At 40.7% G+C, this 20,709-nt stretch overlaps 1 protein-coding gene across 1 annotated transcript in view; it reads left to right on the forward strand.

Moving 5' to 3' along the window:
- Positions 1 to 930: 930 nt before the first annotated feature.
- The window catches only part of LOC307269618 (uncharacterized protein), a gene marked incomplete at both ends in the record, with an annotated part of 33,806 nt that continues 14,027 nt past the window's right edge, over positions 931 to 20,709 (forward strand). The window contains 2 exons of the mRNA XM_080052616.1: positions 931 to 1,014; positions 3,917 to 4,079. Of these exons, the coding sequence (XP_079908742.1) occupies positions 931 to 1,014; positions 3,917 to 4,079 (247 nt within the window). The remainder of the gene's footprint in view (positions 1,015 to 3,916; positions 4,080 to 20,709) is intronic.

Consider the following 20,709-nt stretch of genomic DNA (forward strand, 5'->3'; position numbering starts at 1 on the left):
GGGCAATCTCAACGCTGATTGGCTATCGTGGCGCGGCGACGGCATATGTTGGCCGCGCCGCAAATGGTAGCGCCTTCGATTCACGAGCTTCGATGAGGAGCGGCCACGCGCCGCAGAAACGCCCGCCTATTCTTGGGTGGACGCGGGGCCACGCGCTAGTACATTGACTTTCTATGTAATCTCGCCGCGCGGCCAGTGCGGTGTGTTCGCAGCTTTAGCGATCAGTTGATGGTTCTTCCTGTGTCCAAAGAAAGAAAAAACAGAAAAAGCTTCAACTCCAAGTCCTAACAAAACATGTCAAATAAAACATGTCTTTCTGTTATATTTTCTACATTCCAGGAAAACATGCTTCACTGTTTCAGCAATCCCACACTGACATAAACCCGACACATGTTTTCCAATAATAAATCAAAAGTGATTTAGCCCACAGTGACCCAGCCTTAATCTACACAGTTTTACTGAGTCCCTACGGGACTGAAATGTGCAGGTACATATTTTCCTAACTTGAGGTTGTAAAGAGAAATAGTGTCTACCCCTGTTTTCTTTTTCCCACCCACTCTGCCATTCCTTCATTACTTCCTCTTTAATTCTCTCTCTCAACTCCACTCTCCCCTTTGATATATAAACATCTACTTCTCTACTCAAACTCTGTTTCGCAATCTGATCCACCTGCTCATTCCCCCAACCCCAGCATGTCCAGGAACCCAGCAAAAGGTGATGTTAGATCTAAACCTAATTCTAAAAAACACGGTTAAAATGTCACTAATAATAATATCAGGTCGAGCCTTAGATTTCCCCCCTCTTAAGGCTTCCAGAGCAGCTGCAGAGTCAGAACAGATGATAACCTCTCTAGGTCTGGTTTCCTCAATCCACCATAGAGCCCATAGGATTGTCATTAACTCAGATGTGAAAACAGAGCTCCCATCAGAGATGCGGCTGCCAATCTTCACCCCAAGCTGCTCCACATACATCCCAAACCCAGCTCTCCCACTAACAAGATCTCTAGACCCATCTGTAAAAATAATTCAAAGTTTTGTCACTAATTGAATTAAGATGTTCTGCTATTTTCGGAATTACCAGCTTCTTAACTTTTTCCTGAAGAAAACCAAGATCAATACTCAGCAGCACCCGATATGGAATAGATAGACAGCTTGTATGTTCCGCTACACTTACCTGTTCCATACCCAGCCTCCCAGCCCACTGATTTATATTTACAAAAAAAATATATACTTATTGCCTTAGTCAGACTCTTGCAACAGGCTCCTTGCTGGAAAAGTTTCATGACACCCCTTTAGTTTTACCCAGTACTGAAGCCCTGACTTAATGCGCCTTAACCATAAGGGCATTTCTCCCATTTCAATAAACAGGGCAGGGTCTGGGGACGTTCTAAAGGCCCCACAGCAAAGCATCAAAGCCCTGGGCTGCAGCACATCTAGCCTTGCCAGAACAGATTTAGACGCAGAGCCATACACACAACACCCATATTCAAGAGAAAACCTAATCATAGCCTGGGTAATTAGAAGCATTGTCTCCCAGTCAGACCCCCACTCACACCCAGCTAGACTTCTGATAACATTCACAACTTTTTCAAACTTCCACAACATTTTACTGACATGCACAGCCCAAGTCATCCGCTCTTCAAACCAAACGCCCAAACAATTTGAAGCTTTTACCTTCTCCAGTGGAGATACATACATATATACAAACCAATATTAGGCAACTTCCTTTAAAAGCCAAATACCTTTTATAGAGGCAGATATGTTGATGCCCCATGTGTTCCCCCATTCCTCTACTGACACTAATGCTCTTTGAATCTGCTCATGGCTGCCAAGTCTCACTCTTTGGCCGTGAGACACACGCAAATCAACCAGTTCACACTCTCACACGCCACACCTCAAATTTCTCATGCGGAGAAATTAATCCCCAAAATAACATTTGTTTTGCGGGACTTTTATTTTCAATTTCTTATTTTGAAAAGCTAACAGACATGAGTGCCGTGACTTCCTCTTTCTGAACGCGTATTAACCATAGATAGTATAATAAGGTATTAACGTTATGCTTTGATGTGCACTGTGCATTCGAAGCGGGAGGCGAGCCAAACTTTTTGTGAAACTTGGCAGCCCTGAATCTGCTTTAAAATAAACTCAGCATTGCGCCCTCTGTTCCAGATAGCCCCATCATCGACACACAAAGACAACCCAAATCCTCTCTCAACTTTGCAGAAAATATCATCAATCATTAATATATGGGCCATTCTACAGAATTGGTGCAAAGTCGCAGTTGGAAACATCTTAAAATAAATGTGTCTTTTCCCCCTAACTTTTCAGGTATGTTAGTTGTATAATATCCAAGGTACACATTTCTAGTAGTTGTACAATTAATTCTCATTTTGTATTTTCAGACAGTTTTGGAACATTTTTCCTCTTCCAAAATTTGTCACTACCGAAACACAATGAAATATCACATAAAATTAAGAGTTTTATTGATTTGTTTATTTTTTTTTTACATCCACCTTGTAAATATATTTTTCTTAAATAGTATTTTTCAAAATTCATAGGTAAATTAAAAAGTATATAATTTTAACAAAGCGTTTAAGCGTGATTTATCAGAATCGATGGATTTTGAATCCAAATTTACTTTGTAAAGTGCACAAAGTTTATCATAATGATTACAAACTTAAGGATTCATTAGTTTTAATACACACTGAACCAAACACCATCACAATATCTAAGTTGATAATTCAATATACTTTATTTTTGACAAAACATTCATGTTTCGGTAGTGACGGCACAGTTGACAAAACATTCATGTTTCGGTAGTGACGGCACAGTTTCGGTAGTGACATGACCTTTACCATGACCAGCTATACCAAAACGTCATCACATGTTTCGGTAGTGACTGTTTCGGTAGTGACAATTTTAGCCTAACTTTGAACCTAGCTTAAAGATGATAATCAGCACATGGTTAGCTAGCACTTTTCTGAACTATTGCACACACATAAAAACTATTTTTTCTGCAATAAAACCAAAAAAAGTTTGTTTAAGTGCAGAAAATAGGTGTTCGGTAGTGACGTCTTTTAAAGTTACACACTGATTTTCAGACTTTTGAACAACTTTTCTTCAAAATGATGAGACCTAGCTACTCACCATGCACCCACAACATGAGGGGGACAGAGGAATGCTTACTGATAAAAAAAATTAGAGGTGTGGCTTAAATCAGTCTCAGTCTATGGACTAAAACCTACAAAGTTTTGGTAGTGACAAAAAAATGAGGGACAACATTTTTTACATGCATTTTCATGATTTACAAAAAAAATATAAAATCAATGTACTTTTTTACATTTCACTTTCAAAAAAATCAAAAAGATCTTTATAAAAACACCAAAAGAAAAATTTATAAAAATCATTTCAGTATCATTTTCATGAATTGAAATTTAGAAGTCGGGGTTGGGGACAGCCACCTCCCAATGTTAAGTACCCTATAAATGAGGATTTTAAATATATTTAGAATACTTATTTTTTAAATATTATTTTGGGTTTCAATAGATAATTGCAGGATCTTAGTAAACATTTAAAATTTGCATACTTAAATGCTTTTTAAATTATTATTTTTTTGTTTGGGGACAGCGTTTTGCACCAATTTTGTAGAATGGCCCATATATTGAATAAAACTGGACTAATAACATTGTGCTTCACTGTGGACATCCCCGACTTTTATTTTGAAGGTTTTCGCCCTGTTACCCCGGAACCGGATGTCCCTCTCTTTGCATTCGGGTCGTTACCAAAACAGCACAGTCCCGTTGTTTTGTTGAGAGAGGAGATTTGATACTGATGAAGAGTTTGTGACGGAGTTTGTGGAGACAGAGTCGTTGTGACTGTGGGGAAACATGTCTAAAGTGGATATGGTGAGAGCCTAGGTGAAGCAGCGACTGAATGCGGCCGCTGAAGAGATATTTGGGCTGTTTGAAAGAACCATATCAGAGCACGAGGAGGAGCGTTGTCGTTTAAAGAAGGAGAACGAGCGACAACAAAAACTACTGGACGCTGTTTGGAAGCCTGAAGTCCGGTTTTACTTAGCAGGTATGTTAATCAGGGGAATCACTGGCTAACACATATGAGCCACAGTGAAAAGGCTAACTGATGCTAAACTATGCTAACTAATGCTAAACATGTAGCCCTCCTGTAGTCTATTGGTAAATGGAAAACGGGCCACCGTCGTTTTAGCTACTAGATTTTATTTGATATTATTGGATACTTTTTTTTAACTTTAATATATACTTTAGATAGATTGAGGGATGACCCTCATTTGCAATGACGTCAAGTCAATCAAATGCAAAGCAAAAACAACAATACATACACAAACAATGCAAATACATCAAATACACAACTGATAAAGAGACAAAACAATTTAGACAGTGATGTAGAATGACTGCAATTAAAATGAAATGAGTGAAAGTACAATATAGCCTCATTAAAACAGTTACAGGTAGAGTTTGGCAGATTTAAGATAATATGTCTACATTTGTTAAAGGATATGAAGGTATTTATCTTAAATTGTTGCTGTAAGTTGTTCCCGGGGCCTATTGCATAAAAGTGGAATAAAGACTTCCAGGATGATTGATAAAGCCAGCCTTGACAAAGTCTAGCCTGGGCATTTTGAATTAGTCAGTTGCATAAACGCCAATCCAGGATGTAAAGGGACTGCTTTGTCAAGCCAGGTGTAAGTAATTATGTTAAGTGCCAGCCCACAGCTTTCAGAAGTAGACCCAAAGATCGAACACAGATTTACTGATGGAAAAATGGAAAAGATGGCCCATTTTCCCACAATGCCTTGCTAGTTTAAACCGTAAGTGAGGGGGCAGTTCATTTCATACAGGACATGTATTCTCTGCCAACTGTTCTTGATGTCCCTGCATTGTTTTATGATAAAATAGTTGACAGTGAGCAGTCTGCTGCAGGTGCATCTAAAAAATTGAATATCATGGAAAGTCCATTCAAAAAGTGACACTTTCATAGATTCATTACACAAAGTGAAATATGTCAGGCCTTTTTTTGGATGATTGATTGATCATGGAATAAAAAATGCAGTATCTCAAAATATTAGAATGTTACATACAACCAATCAGAAAAAGGATTTATAATACAGAAATGTCGACCTTCTGAAAAGTATGTTTATTATAGATTAATTTCACTCCATGTGTAATGAATTTCTAGAATATATTTAAGTTTCACTTTTTGAATTCAATTACAGAAAAAAGGAATTTTTCATTGATATTGAATTTTGTTTTAGATGCACCTCGATATAGTGATAAGTACAAAGTGAATTTATTTGACCCACACTTGCAACGTCATCTGCCATCGATAATCAATTGTATAAATATAGCCTGCAATATTGAACATCAATTATTATAATTTATATCATTGCATCTTAATCTAATTATAATTAAGTTAATTATAAATGGTTCAGGTTAAATAAATAAAAAAGAAGAACTATTTAACCAGGGTTCAACATAACTTTTTTTTCCTACTGGCCCGCCGGGCCAGTGGATCCGAGTTTTACTGGCCCCTTGTATATTTTCACTGGCCCTGCACACACTTTTTTTTCTTCATAATTTAGTGTCAATAATTATAATACCTGTATTAGAAAAATAAAGAAAGATAACCAGATCTAAAGGGAATATCTATACTGTAACAGTATATATATTCCCTTTAGATTTGGTAATTTTTCTTATAGTTAATTATATGAAATGTTGATATTGCTCATACACATAATATAAAACCAGGCAAACATATTGAATTTGAAGCCTACAACTGAAAGTATGTTGAAAGAGTCGGCCAGTATTTTAAAGTCCAGTAGTTTGATGGTTGTTTTTATTCTTGAATTTGGGCAGTTTAATGAATAGTTCACCTGCAGAAGTCATGTTCAAACATAAAAAAAAAAATAAGATATGAAGGTCTGATCATTCTTTGTGGTGTGGTAGGCTGTTTTTATTACTTTCTCTATATGAATTAGGGATGTGAATGTGTCGACCGAATGACCGGTTTTCCACTTGCACTCAAGTTGACTTTAAAAATAGAATAGAAATCCGAAAATCAGTGGGTTATGCCGTTTTTTTAAATGGGAGATTTCACCGTGTATGTGAGTTCACGTCTGGTCGTGAGCACGCTGCAGGAGTGTCACTTCTCCATGAAGTGTCAGCTTCACATAAGAGTCCGGTGTGGGACCATTTTTTCAAACTATTGATAAAAAACAATGCAGTGCAAAATATGCAGCATAAGTTAAACGCTCGTCTAAGACTATGACGTTAAATCACCTTAGAAACACACAATGCCTTCGTCCGATCACAGCAGCGTTTCACCGTGTGATCTCGGCAGCGAGTGAGCCGCTGCGCAGATGAACTGTGGTTTGTGGCTAAAATAATAACCGGGGATATTCTCCCCGTTAGCGATTTCAATGGGAAAGACTTCCGCGATCTGATTGAATGTCTCGAGCCTGAAAACACAGTGCCAAACTGCGCGACTATAGGAACTGTACAGTGAGCGGAGTCCCTCCGTTCGTTTCTGTCTACAACCGACACAATCACCGGAGACGCATTCACAGCGTTTAAATAACGCCTCTCATTTGTATTACCATTGGAGCTTGGATGCAAATACTGTAACATTACGGCGGCATATTGGAAAAGCGCAGTTATCATTTTCTGCACACCTCTGCTGTGGGAAGAAAGGGGGCAAAGCAAGTCGACTCGCAGGCGGACGGTAGGCAGCTCTGCCAACGGAGCGAGAGTGCACCCGCTTGTTGCTCTGCCTGTCAAAACGCCCACGCATCGGTTGTCCACTGGCCTTTCATTAAAAAATATATTTTATATTAGGTTTATTATATTGAGTCTTAAATAAACACTGCTTTCATTCCGGCTCTCAACGCGCATTTCAATGAACCATGATGTAGTCTACAAAAAGATACTGAACTGTGATTGGCCAGTCACTGGCCCGGGCGGGACAGTGACTGGCCAATCAACTTGCCCTGCATATGATTTTACTGGCCCCGGGCCATCGGGCTATACGTTATGTCGAACCCTGTTTAACTAAATGACAATGCAGTCTTTTATGTGGTACACTGTAAACAATTGCTGTAAATTTACAGCAGGATTTCAACAGCATTAACTTGTTATTTATAAAAACAGCATTTAACTGTTAATATAAAAGGCAGTCTGTTAAATGACAGTCCTTTGCTGTTATGTTACGGAACGGTAATGTTTTTCAAAAATACTGAACTTTCCTGTTGATTTACCATCAAACTTAGAAGGGACAACTTGACATGAGCTGCCTGCACATGTGAAGCTTATACAATTTTCTTCATTAATCCTCATCCATCCACATCTTAACTAATAAGTGTTGTTTACTTTATATCCTCTGGTTAAGTTTACTTAAAGTTGAGTTATATTTACTTGGAAATGGAAAGTGCAGTTAACGTAATTAAAGCAAGTTAGTCTGAAGTAGGGCTGTACGGTATGGCCTAAAATGTATATCACGGTATAATTTGAAGCATAGACGGTAACGGTATTATATCACGGTATTTTCATTTATCTTTAAATGAATGCTTGTGAAGAGGTAAAATACTTGCTATTACTATAGGCCTATACTCTTGTATTAATAGGACATCTATTGCTTATAAAATAAATACAATTTGTATTAACTAGTAGAGCACAGTAACACAACACAGAATAAATTATCCAAATTGTACAAGATGTTTTTGACTAATCAAAAAACAAGTGTTACACTTGCCCCCGGTCTCCCATACAGAGGGATTTAAACAACATTAATTGTGCAATCTGCAATGTTCTGCTCTGTGGATGGGTATGGGAGGGGGTCAATATGTTTTTATATGTAAAGCACTCTATGCTGACTCTATATAGTAAGTTTGATTTGACTATGACTAACTGGGGATGCTGCTGATGCTCTGGTGGCTGCCTTTTCTTTTACAATCTGTTTATGGTTCTATCATCTCTTAACTTTCATTTCAGTTTAAACTCCTTGTGTGGTGCTTATTTTTTATAAAAACTGACATGAAAACCACGCGCGCACAGAACAGTTTCCGCGAGTGGACAAGCTTCATCGCGAGGACGCATTTCTCACCAGGCTGTGAGTGAGGAGCGCAGCCTGGCCCTCTCTAGGCGCGCGTAAGTGTTGTTCAACATTCGCTTACGTTTGTAGTTTGTCAGACTGGTCGCTCTTTATGTCATGACTGGATGAAGCTTTTCCCCTCGCGGATGCAATTCTTTGTACACCGCGAGGAGCATTTCTCAGCAGGCTGTGAGTGACGAGAACGAGCCCGACCATCTTGAGGCGCGCGTAAACCAGTGTTCAACACGCTCACGGTCGCAGTATGAAAAACTGATCGCTCTTTATAGGTCACAGTGTTTGTTATTTTTGTATAGTGTTTTAAGATGTGAGTTGTTCAGTGCGGATGACATTATAGCTGTCAGTCAGCGGCTGTGACGTTAGTCAGCCGGAGCGTCTGTTAGGTGAAGTTTCCTTTTCCTTGTCCCTCCCTTCTCCCCTCGCGTGCAAGTTGGCGCAGTAAACTATCATTCCACGGTTGAAACGTGCTTCCCCTGAGTTTGTTTTGCATCACCTGTTTGAGTAAGTGCAGCATGGGGTTTCCCGATCGCTGTATAAGTTATAATTTTTGCACGTTATTAAACGGTCGCGATTCGCCGTTCGCAGCAGCTGTTTAATGTCTCATCACGAGCGTATTGCTATAATGTTCTTTTCCCGGGATCTGTATGCTGCTGTGCATGTTAAAGAAGGAAATAAACGGCGGATACATCCTTAAGGTGCGAACACACTAGGCACTTTACACGCGTACAGACGCGTATGAAATCGGCCGTTTTTCCATAGGGAACCATTAGTTTACGCGCGTACATGGCGCGTAAATGCGTCACTCGCGCTAAAGCAAAATTTTTACGCGCGTATATATTACGTGCGTATATATTACGCAGCTACGCGAGGAGTTCAAAAAATTGAACTTTTGTTGCTCCTACGCGAGACGATTAGCTGCGTTGGCCAATCAGCGTTGAGCTTGACCCGACGTCACATACATTGGCAGGGTCGGAGAACAGTGTACTGTACACAGAGGCTGATGAGAGACACCGAGGAGAAAAATGTATTGCGGGCGGCCGGTGCTGTATGAAGCCGCTCGGGGTTAGAAGACGTGGGGAAAGTAAACCAGGAGAATGGACTTCCTGGCTAATTCAGTGAATATGTGCGGCTGTGCTTTAGCCGATAAACAAAGTTAGCGCCGTATAGCATTAGTTAACTCACCCTGTTGTGTGCGGGCGGCTAGCGCCTCATATTATGAACCCAAACATGACGACTGTCCGCGGGACTTTCACGACAAGTAGAGCGAAGCACCGGTGTTGATCTATGCCAGCCACGGTCCCCTGTCACAGCCAGGTAGGGTAATTTTGGCTACTTGCCTTTATGTTGTGCCGCCGTGCACCGATGCTGCTGTAACTGTGTTTGTTATCTGCCGTGAATATGCAATGCTGTTTTAATGCTAGGCTATTTGTGCTGTTCAGTTTGTCTTTTGGCACAGTTGTTGGCCGTGTTGTTGTTGTTTTTGTGCGGACATGCACGCTGTTGTGTCGGGTCTGATCAGCCATGGTTGATAAATACAATATCGGGAGGGAGACTAGGCACGTTACGCGTGTATAACCATTTTTCACACAAAATGATCAAGCAACATTTTAGCTGCGTTACGCACGTAAATCTTACGCGTGTAAAATGCCTAGTGTGTTCGCACCTTTACTCCTCGTTGTTACTAGAATTATTTCATCAAACTACCCAAGTGTTTGAATAATTGAAACTGAGTCAGGCCTTCTTGGAAGCAGGTGAATTTACTTGCAAACAGCATACAAGGGAATCAACAATGTACCTGGCTTGATACATGGTTGAATACATCGAATGAACAGTGTACAGAGATTATATGTAGTGAAATGTGTAGGCGTATACACTCGGTTTGTGTGTCCAGCCCGTTTTGCTGGCGAAAGCAGAAACATTTTAATTAGGCAGATATTCCCAGAAATTCATCTCAGCTGGTGTTATCCTTCATACAATGTCTGATAACAGAATATGGGGAGTGAAACTACTGTGCACATGAATGCGTCATACCTCTGTATGTGCCAAAATCTTATTAGGCAGTTTCTTCTTCAAGGCTAAACAACAACTTGTAGCAAAACACTTTGGAGTTCTTTAAGTTTAGTTCAACAGCCAGAAAGCATGTATTGTGCATTAAAATATTATACAATAAAGCAAATTAAATTCTGTTAACATTCCACCCTTTTTATAATATTTAATGCAACTTTTTGCAACACTTCAAAGCAAAAGGGCAAAGCATATGAGTAAATATATTTCAGTCAAGCAGAATAATATCAAGTACATCAACATCACAGTTGTGAAAATGCAAGTGTGTGTACTGGTGCAACAGTCTATGTACAGTTTCAGAGAGGACAGTCTTTGTAGAAGCCAGGGAACAGGAACCAAGATCGTCTTGATGGTCAACAAGTCCTTTTGTGGCATTCTGACGCAAAGTGTCCTTCATATCACAGTCACTGGGGGAATGGTTAGGTATTACCATAACCTATTCAGATTGTTCCTCAGTGTCCAATTGTCCTTATTGAAGAATGGTCAGCTTCGTCTTCTCCTTGCATCTGAAACAGAATGAATTTGAGCAGTAACATGTTCTCAAAAGAAATGCTCATCATTCTGCCAGGGTTGTTTCTAAAATATCATCCTATCCATTTTGCTTGCTCTAGATGTCACAATTAACGCACAACAACATTTTAGGATAGGTTTGATTTCATTCTTCAGTTCACATTTTTTGTCTGTGTTTGGGCAGCATTCAAGCACACACAGGCAGGCAGGCCCTCCCTTTTCTGAATGGGACTGAATCACACACACACATTTTCCTTCAGATACTCCCATTTTTCACCTCACAGAGACTGCGTCTCCCACACACATTTTTTACATGTGCTCTCTCCTTCTCTCTTTTCAAATATGCATTTCATCTATCACATAACACATTATGATCACATTGTTCAGCACACAAATCCCTTTTAACTTGTAGTTCAAATCAAAAGCATTGAACAATTCTTTTTAGTGAACATTTTCATAAAAAGAACACAAAAGGACGCTTTTTGTAAGTTTATGCTGGGACTTTAAATGATTGACTGTACCTTTAATCTTTAAGGTTCACTATGGGGCTTGGATTGGCAAGATATTCAGCTCTAAACTTTAAAGCGTTTAGCAATTTAGTCAGAACTCTGGTCATCTTTAGGAGACGAGCATTTTATAACCCATCATAACAGCATAACAATTGTATGCACACTTACTAAAACCTTTTATCTCCCTTCCCCTACATACTTTTTCTTTCTTTATAACATCCATAAACAATCAGTTCCAAACAATCTTTTTCCTCTTACACTTTCAACAACATTCTCTTATTCATCTCTTTGGCCACCACCTTTCTCTTTACTGTTCTTTATCTGATTCTCTGGACCTGCCAGCAGAAGAGCAGCTGAGGAGCCGGGGTTTTGGGTCTCAATGGAAAGAGACACAGGAAGGGGTGGAGGAGACTTTTCTTCACCAGTCTCTTTTTTTTTTCTAATGTCTATCTTATCATTATCCATATTATGTAATTACATTTTTAAAATGTAAAATCTAATATCAAATTACCCAGTAATCTATTTAAACAGGGTGAACACCCTTATTCCCTCCAATTGATTAACAAAATTCACCAATTTAAAACTAGAACACCCTATGTGATGTATTCTAAACAAAACTAATAAGTCTACTCTGCAGTTGTAGACTATTGACAAACATAACAAAACAAAACAAAATCAGCTGTTAATATTCACCTGATTTCAAGAAAGCCTCGACTCGCTCAGGCTCTGGATTCCGTCACCCCTCCTCCGTCCAAGTCGAGTCTGCTGACGGCCTCTCCCTGTAGCAACGGGCTGGAGGTCTTCTGTGGAGAGTCCCAGACTCCCCCGTCTTCACGTGCAGGCTCTTCTTGTCCAGAGAAGAAGATGTTGGATCCGGCAACTCGAAGGACCATTGTACAGAGATTATATGTAGTGAAATGTGTAGGCGTATACACTCGGTTTGTGTGTCCAGCCCGTTTTGCTGGCGAAAGCAGAAACATTTTAATTAGGCAGATATTCCCAGAAATTCATCTCAGCTGGTGTTATCCTTCATACAATGTCTGATAACAGAATATGGGGAGTGAAACTACTGTGCACATGAATGCGTCATACCTCTGTATGTGCCAAAATCTTATTAGGCAGTTTCTTCTTCAAGGCTAAACAACAACTTGTAGCAAAACACTTTGGAGTTCTTTAAGTTTAGTTCAACAGCCAGAAAGCATGTATTGTGCATTAAAATATTATACAATAAAGCAAATTAAATTCTGTTAACACTCGTGTCATCGTCTCATGCTTCATATTCTGACATTTTGGGCGGTGTATTGGCTGTGTTTTGGCCGACACTTCTGAAGTAAAACAAGTGATATTAGCCGATCAGCACTGTAACATAGCCTACATCCACCAGTTTCCTCTACTACAATTTATTTTTGTGAATGACACGGGATCTAGCAGCATTGTCATGGATGTATTGTGCACGTGCGACGCAGCGGCCGCCTGCATTCATTGTGTGGCAGCGCTCATCACTGCTTTATAACTGCTATACCGGTGACAAGGTAGCGTCAAAATCCATATCATAGCACAACTTCATACCGGTTTACCTTCTGTACCGTTTATACCGTACACCCCTAGACTGAAGTTATGTTTACTCAGTAGAATGAAGGAAACGGATTGCCTTCGATAAATCAAGTAAGCACAACAAAGTGTATTGTAGAGACGCCCCCTTTCCCACAATGACTTGCACTGGACTAAACGTTTGTTATGTTGCTATTTGCACCCTCAGTAAAGGGGATGTTGCATTCCATTACCTCACTATGCATTTTGTTTAAATAAAGCATTTCTGTGTGAACTAATCGTTATTTTTGGTTATAACAAACGGTTTGTGGAAATCTTAAGCAAGATCCCGAGTTCAACTCAGGAGACAATTTACAATAGAAATTAATCATTCCATTGAACTTGATATATTATGACAAGTGTCTTGAAGTAACAAAGAGAAGCTCCTCTCTGTGTTTAGCATTTGAACAAATAGGGGACATAGTAAACTTACATATGGAATGAAACACATCTGCCCAATGAAATATAACATCCCCTTCGCTCACGGTGCAAACAGCAACATAACAAACATTTAGTCCAGGTTCATCCCTTTTTTCATTAACAGTATAATCTAGGGCTGCAACAACGAATCGATAAAATCGATTAAAATCGATTACTAAAAGCGTTGGCAACGAATTTAGTCATCGATTCGTTGAGTCGCGCGATTAATAAGTCACTTGCAGGCGCGGCACTGTTTACATCCGGACACCGACAGGTTCATGCACGCCCACAGCGAGCCTTCCGCACGTGGAGGCTCGCTTCACGTGCGGGAAAGCTATAGTGTGAGCGGCCACAGCTTGTATTTTGGTCATATCTAACACTGGACTGCAGGCCTATATAAAAGTGTTGTACCTTTGCTTTCTTTTGGGTTAAAAAAAACTCCTTCAACTCAGTATCCGTCTAGTCCAAAAACTCAGTCAGCTGCTGCTGCTGCAGACTGTGTGCAGACGGGCTCGGAGAGTCGGCATTGGCGCATCAACAGTCATTCAAAGCAGCGGCAGTAATCACACAACCGAACGGTTCAGAAAGTCCTGTCAGTTAAAAATAGTAATCCAGATTTTAAATCCATGTTAAAATCGGAAGGATATAGAGCTAGTTAGCTTAAAGAAAGTAGCAAACATGTCAACTGTGATGTGTTCAGGCCGGCTCAGTAATATGATTGATGTGTTCAAATGCAACACAAAAAAAAAAGAAATTTGAGATTTTGGCAAAACTTGTTTTCCCAGCAATATAAAATAGATAGTAAAGATGGAATTATGACCTGTTTAATGTCCTATCTTGAGCTATGATCATATCAGCAATTAAAGCAATAATACAAGTTCTATTTCAACAAAATAATAGAAAATTATCAATTGTGATATCAATAAAGACTTGGATCGTTAAGGAGTCTTGAAAATGGTATCAATATCAATACAAATTAACAATCTCCTGTCATCTGAGAGAAATTAAGATGATTTAATTTTTTTAACTGTTAGTATTTACCGGTTAAAAATATTAGCGGTGGACTGGTTTACCATGGACATCCCTTATATACTGTATAAATGTATATCATACATTGTATGTTTTTTTTTTGTGTTATCCTAGTTAAGTTTATTATTAATTTTTTATCATTTAATATTACTTTTAATAGTTCTGGGGCGTTGGAGCAATAACCTGGTGTTTTGACACTTCAGTCTGCACTGTGAATTTGAAGTAATGTTCAGTTTTTGAATAAAGATGCGGCATTTACAAATGTTTATATTTTTTTATCCGATTCATCGATTAATCGAAAAAATAATCGACCGATTAATCGATTATTGAAATAATCGTTAGTTGCAGCCCTAGTATAATCCTGTCAATTTTAGTGACAGTAAAATAATGTTAATTTAACAGTATTAAAATGGCAACCCTGCTGCCAGTTGATTAATGTTTTTTTCCAGGGAAATTTCTTACAGTGTACCTTAAAACAGCAGGGTTCAACATAACTTTTTTTTCCTACTGGCCCGCCGGGCCAGTGATTCTGAGTTTTACTGGCCCCTTGTATATTTTCACTGGCCCTGCACACACTTTTTTTTTCTTCATAATTTAGTGTCAATAATTATAATACCTGTATTAGAAAGATAACCAGATCTAAAGGGAATATCTATACTGTAACAGTATAGATCTTCCCTTTAGATTTGGTTATTTTTCTTTTAGTTAATTATATGAAATGTTGATATTGCTCATACACATAATATAAAACCAGGCAAACATATTGAATTAGAAGCCTACAACTGAAAGTATGTTGAAAGAGTCGGCCAGTATTTTAAAGTCCAGTAGTTTGATGGTTGTTTTTATTCTTGAATTTGGGCAGTTTAATGAATAGTTCACCTGCAGAAGTCATGTTCAAACATAAAAAAAAAATAAGAGATGAAGGTCTGATCATTCTTTGTGGTGTGGTAGGCTGTTTTTATTACTTTCTCTATATGCATTAGGGATGTGAATGTGTCGACCAAATGACCGGTTTTCCACTTGCGCTCAAGTTGACTTTAAAGATAGAATAGAAATCCGAAAATCAGTGGGTTATGCTGTTTTTTTAGGGAGATTTTGGGAGATTTCACCGTGTATGTGAGTTCACGTCTGGTCGTGAGCGCGCTGCAGGAGTGTCACTTCTCCATGAAGTGTCAGCTTCACATAAGAGTCCGGTGTGGGACCATTTTTTCAAACTATTGATAAAAAACAATGCAGTGCAAAATATGCCGCATAAGTTAAACGCTCGTCTAAGACTATGACGTTAAATCACCTTAGAAACACACAATGCCTTCGTCCGATCACAGCAGCGTTTCACCGTGTGATCTCGCCAGCGAGTGAGCCGCCGCGCAGATGAACTGTGGTTTGTGGCTAAAATAATAACCGGGGATATTCTCCCCGTTAGCGATTTCAATGGGAAAGACTTCCGCGATCTGATTGAATGTCTCGAGCCTGAAAACACAGTGCCAAACTGCGCGACTATAGGAACTGTACAGTGAGCGGAGTCCCTCCGTTCGTTTCTGTCTACAACCGACACAATCACCGGAGACGCATTCACAGCGTTTAAATAACGCCTCTCATTTGTATTACCATTGGGGCTTGGATGCAAATACTGTAACATTACGGCGGCAGATAAAGGAAAAGCGCAGTTATCATTTTCTGCACCTCAACCTCTGCTGTGGGAAGAAAGAAAGGGGGCAAAGTAAGTCGATTGATTTGTCGACTCGCAGGCGGACGGTATGCAGCTCTGCCAACGGAGCGAGAGTGCACCCGCTTGTTGCTCCGCCTGTCAAAACGCCCACGCATCGGTTGTCCACTGGCCTTTCATTAAAAAATATATTTTATATTAGGTTTATTATATTGAGTCTTAAATAAACACTGCTTTCATTACGACTCTCAACGCGCATTTCAATGAACCATGATGTAGTCTACAAAAAGATACTGAACTGTGATTGGCCAGTCACTGGCCCGGAACCTTAGATCCTCAGGCACGGGTCAGCTCTCCATCCCTCACACAAGAATGCGAACTTTTGGGGACAGAGCCTTCAGTGTGACAGCCCCCACACTTTGGAACTCTCTCCCCATAGAGCTCCGCAACGCACCATCTCTGGACACCTTCAAAAGACTCCTCAAAACCCACCTCCTCACCAAGGCCTATGGCCTCTAGCTACTGTTACATTTGTTGTGTTTATTTATGTCTTTGTTAAGCGTCCTTGGGTTTCATGAAAGGCGCTATATAAACAAGCTATTATTATTAGGGGGCCAAGCCCGAGCAGGAGCTGGGACCGCGTTTTGCACAGCAACGCGGTTCCCAAGCCCTGCGGGGCAGGGAACCCTATTGTTTTTGTGGCGATTATTATTATTAGGGGGCCAAGCCCGAGCAGGCTGGGACCGCTGTATGCAAAGCAACGCGGTTCCCAAGCCCTGCGGGGCAGGGAACCCTATTGTTTTTGTAAGGATTTTTTTTATTATTATTATTATTTGTACCTCCCTAAAACTGCGTGCACAGCCCAAACCGTAAAGGGTGCAGACATGCCAATTGCATGACTAGATCCAGGTCCGTCCGGACTACGCATACGACAAAAATTCAGACATGCCGGCCACTAGGTGGCGCTACAACGAAGGAAAACGCGTTTGGGGTCATAACTCCCACACCGAACGTCCCACCGTCAAAAACTTTATATCCACAGATGCACTGGAGTCAGCTGCATCATTTGGCATAGGCCACGCCCATTTGCGATATTATAGATTTTTCGCAAAATCGCGAAAACTGCAAAACTGACTTTTCGTTACTCCTCCCACAATTTCTGGACAATTGACACCAAACTTTGCACAGAACATCTACCGACCCACACGAAAAGAAATCATACGAAAGAATTTTGATCCGACCATGGATAACGAAACGGTAGCGTTTTAAATATTTGTTGATTAGCTACGTTTTACGAAAAAATTCATAAATCCAAAATCATAAGTCGGATCATGTCCAAATTTTAGACATATGTTGGGGCTACCCTTAATTGCGTTCAATAAAAAATTTGGAGAATTTTGCCATAAGGGGGCGCCATAAATTAGGAAATTTTATATCTCCTAATTGGCCAGAGGAATTTTCTTAAAACTCACGGGAAACCATCAAGGGGCATACCCAAGTCTATATGAAAAATATGGCCAAGAAATAGTAATGTTTAAGGGACTTTTTAATAAAATTAGATTTTTTTTTTTCCGTCAAAGAAAAAAGGCGGGAATGTTAGCATGTCCATTGACATTACATTGTGCAATTAGCTCCGGCGGCCATTTTGTCAAGGCTGACAATCTGCTTTTGCTCATAACTCGCCAACCACACATCGCACATTAAAAAACTTGACATCCACTTGTTCTGTGAATTGAGCTGCATCGTTCCACCGTGGCACTTTCGCGAAATTCATCCGTAAACAGCGATACCTATACAACTCCCGCACCGAACATCCCACGGTCAAAAACTTTACTTCCGCAGATTCTGCGGAGTGAGCGGCCGGCGCGGCGGTTGACGACGAGTTGCGTCGGAGGCTTGGCCCCCGGTAAAAACTGCTTGCAGTTCTAGTTATTATTATTATTTTAATTTTTCTCCGAGTAAAAGTGGTGCTGCAGCCCAAACCGTAAAGGGTTGGGACATGCCACTTGCGTGACTAGTTCAGACCCCCGGCCTCCCGACCTACAAAAAAATTCAGACATGCCGGCCACTAGGTGGCGCTACAACGAAGGAAAACGCGTTTGGGGTCATAACTCCCACACCGAACGTCCCACAGTCAAAAACTTTATATCCACAGATGCACTGGAGTCAGCTGCATCATTTGGCATAGGCCACGCCCATTTGCGATATTATAGATTTTTCGCAAAATCGCGAAAACTGAAAAACTTATTTTTCGCTACACCTCCCACAATTTTTGGACAATTGACACCAGACTTTGCACAGAACATCTACCGACCCACACGGAAAGAAATCATTCGAAAGAATTGTGATCCGACCATGGATAACGAAACGGTAGCGTTTTAAATATTTGTTGATTAGCTACGTTTTACGAAAAAATTCATAAATCCAAAATCATAAGTCGGATCAAGTCCAAATTTTAGACATATGTTGGGGCTACCCTTAATTGCGTTCAATAAAAAATTTGGAGAATTTCGCCATAAGGGGGCGCCATAAATTAGGAAATTTTATATCTCCTAATTGGCCTGAGGAATTTTCTTAAAACTCACGGGAAACCATCAAGGGGCATACCCAAGTCTATATGAAAAATATGGCCAAGAAATAGTAATGTTTAAGGGACTTTTTAATAAAATTAGATTTTTTTTTTCCGTCAAAGAAAAAAGGCGGGAATGTTAGCATGTCCATTGACATTACATTGTGCAATTAGCTCCGGCGGCCATTTTGTCAAGGCTGACAATCTGCTTTTGCTCATAACTCGCCAACCACACATCGCACATTAAAAAACTTGACATCCACTTGTTCTGTGAATTGAGCTGCATCGTTCCACCGTGGCACTTTCGCGAAATTCATCCGTAAACAGCGATACCTATACAACTCCCGCACCGAACATCCCACGGTCAAAAACTTTACATCCGCAGATTCTGCGGAGTGAGCGAACGGCGCGGCGGTTGACGACGAGTCGCGTCGGAGGCTTGGCCCCCGGTAAAAACTGCTTGCAGTTCTAGTTAGGGGGCCAAGCCCGAGCAGGAGCTGGGACCGCGTTTTGCACAGCAACGCGGTTCCCAAGCCCTGCGGGGCAGGGAACCCTATTGTTTTTGTAAGGATTATTATTAGGGGGCCAAGCCCGAGCAGGAGCTGGGACCGCGTTTTGCACAGCAACGCGGTTCCCAAGCCCTGCGGGGCAGGGAACCCTATTGTTTTTGTAAGGATTTTTTTTATTAGGGGGCCAAGCCCGAGCAGGAGCTGGGACCGCGTTTTGCACAGCAACGCGGTTCCCAAGCCCTGCGGGGCAGGGAACCCTATTGTTTTTGTGGCGATTATTATTAGGGGGCCAAGCCCGAGCAGGAGCTGGGACCGCGTTTTGCACAGCAACGCGGTTCCCAAGCCCTGCGGGGCAGGGAACCCTATTGTTTTTGTGGCGATTATTATTATTATTATTATTATTATACTTCGTCGCCTAAAACTGTGTCCACAGCCCAAACCGTAAAGGGTGCAGACATGCCAATAGCATCATTAGTTCAGACCCCCGGCCTCTCAGCCTACAAAAAAATTCAGACATGCCGGCCACTAGGTGGCGCTACAACGAAGGAAAATGCGTTTGGGGTCATAACTCCCACACCGAACGTCCCACAGTCAAAAACTTTATATCCACAGATGCACTGGAGTCAGCTGCATCATTTGGCATAGGCCACGCCCATTTGCGATGATATAAATTTTTCGCAAAATCGCGAAAACTGCAAAACATATTTTTCGCTACTCCTCCCATAATTTTTGGACAATCGACACCAAAGTTTGCACAGAACATCTACCGACCCACACGGAAAAAAAAATTGCTAAAGCATTTTGATCCGACCATGGATAACGAAACGGTAGCGTTTTAAATATTTGTTGATTAGCTACGTTTTACGAAAAAATTCATAAATCCAAAATCATAAGTCGGATCAAGTCCAAATTTTAGACATATGTTGGGGCTACCCTTAATTGCGTTCAATAAAAAAATTGGACATTTTCGCCATAAGGGGGCGCCATAAATTAGGAAATTTCATATCTCCTAATTGGCCAGAGGAATTTTCTTAAAACTCACGGTAAACCATCAAGGGGCATACACGAGTCTATATAAAAAATATGGCCAAGAAATAGTAATGTTTAAGGGACTTTTTAATAAAATTTGATATTTTTTTTTCCATCAAAGAAAAAAGGCGGGAATGTTAGCATGTCCATTGACATTACATTGTGCAATTAGCTCCGGCGGCCATTTTGTCAAGGCTGACAATCTGCTTTTGCTCATAACTCGCCAACCACACATCGCACATTAAAAAACTTGACATCCACTTGTTCTGTGAATTGAGCTGCATCGTTCCACCGTGGCACTTTCGCGAAATTCATCCGTAAACAGCGATACCTATACAACTCCCGCACCGAACATCCCACGGTCAAAAACTTTACATCCGCAGATTCTGCGGAGTGAGCGGCCGGCGCGGCGGTTGACGACGAGTTGCGTCGGAGGCTTGGCCCCCGGTAAAAACTGCTTGCAGTTCTAGTTATTATTATTATTATTTGTCGCCGCTAGAACTGCGTGCACAGCCCAAACCGTAAAGGGTGCAGACATGCCAATTGCATGACTAGATCCAGGTCCGTGAAATCTCAGCATACAAAAAAATTCAGACATGCCGGCCACTAGGTGGCGCTACAACGAAGGAAAACGCGTTTGGGGTCATAACTCCCACACCGAATGTCCCACAGTCAA

Source organism: Ammodytes marinus (genome assembly GCF_949987685.1).
Source record: "Ammodytes marinus genome assembly, chromosome: 24".
NCBI lineage: Eukaryota > Metazoa > Chordata > Actinopteri > Uranoscopiformes > Ammodytidae > Ammodytes > Ammodytes marinus.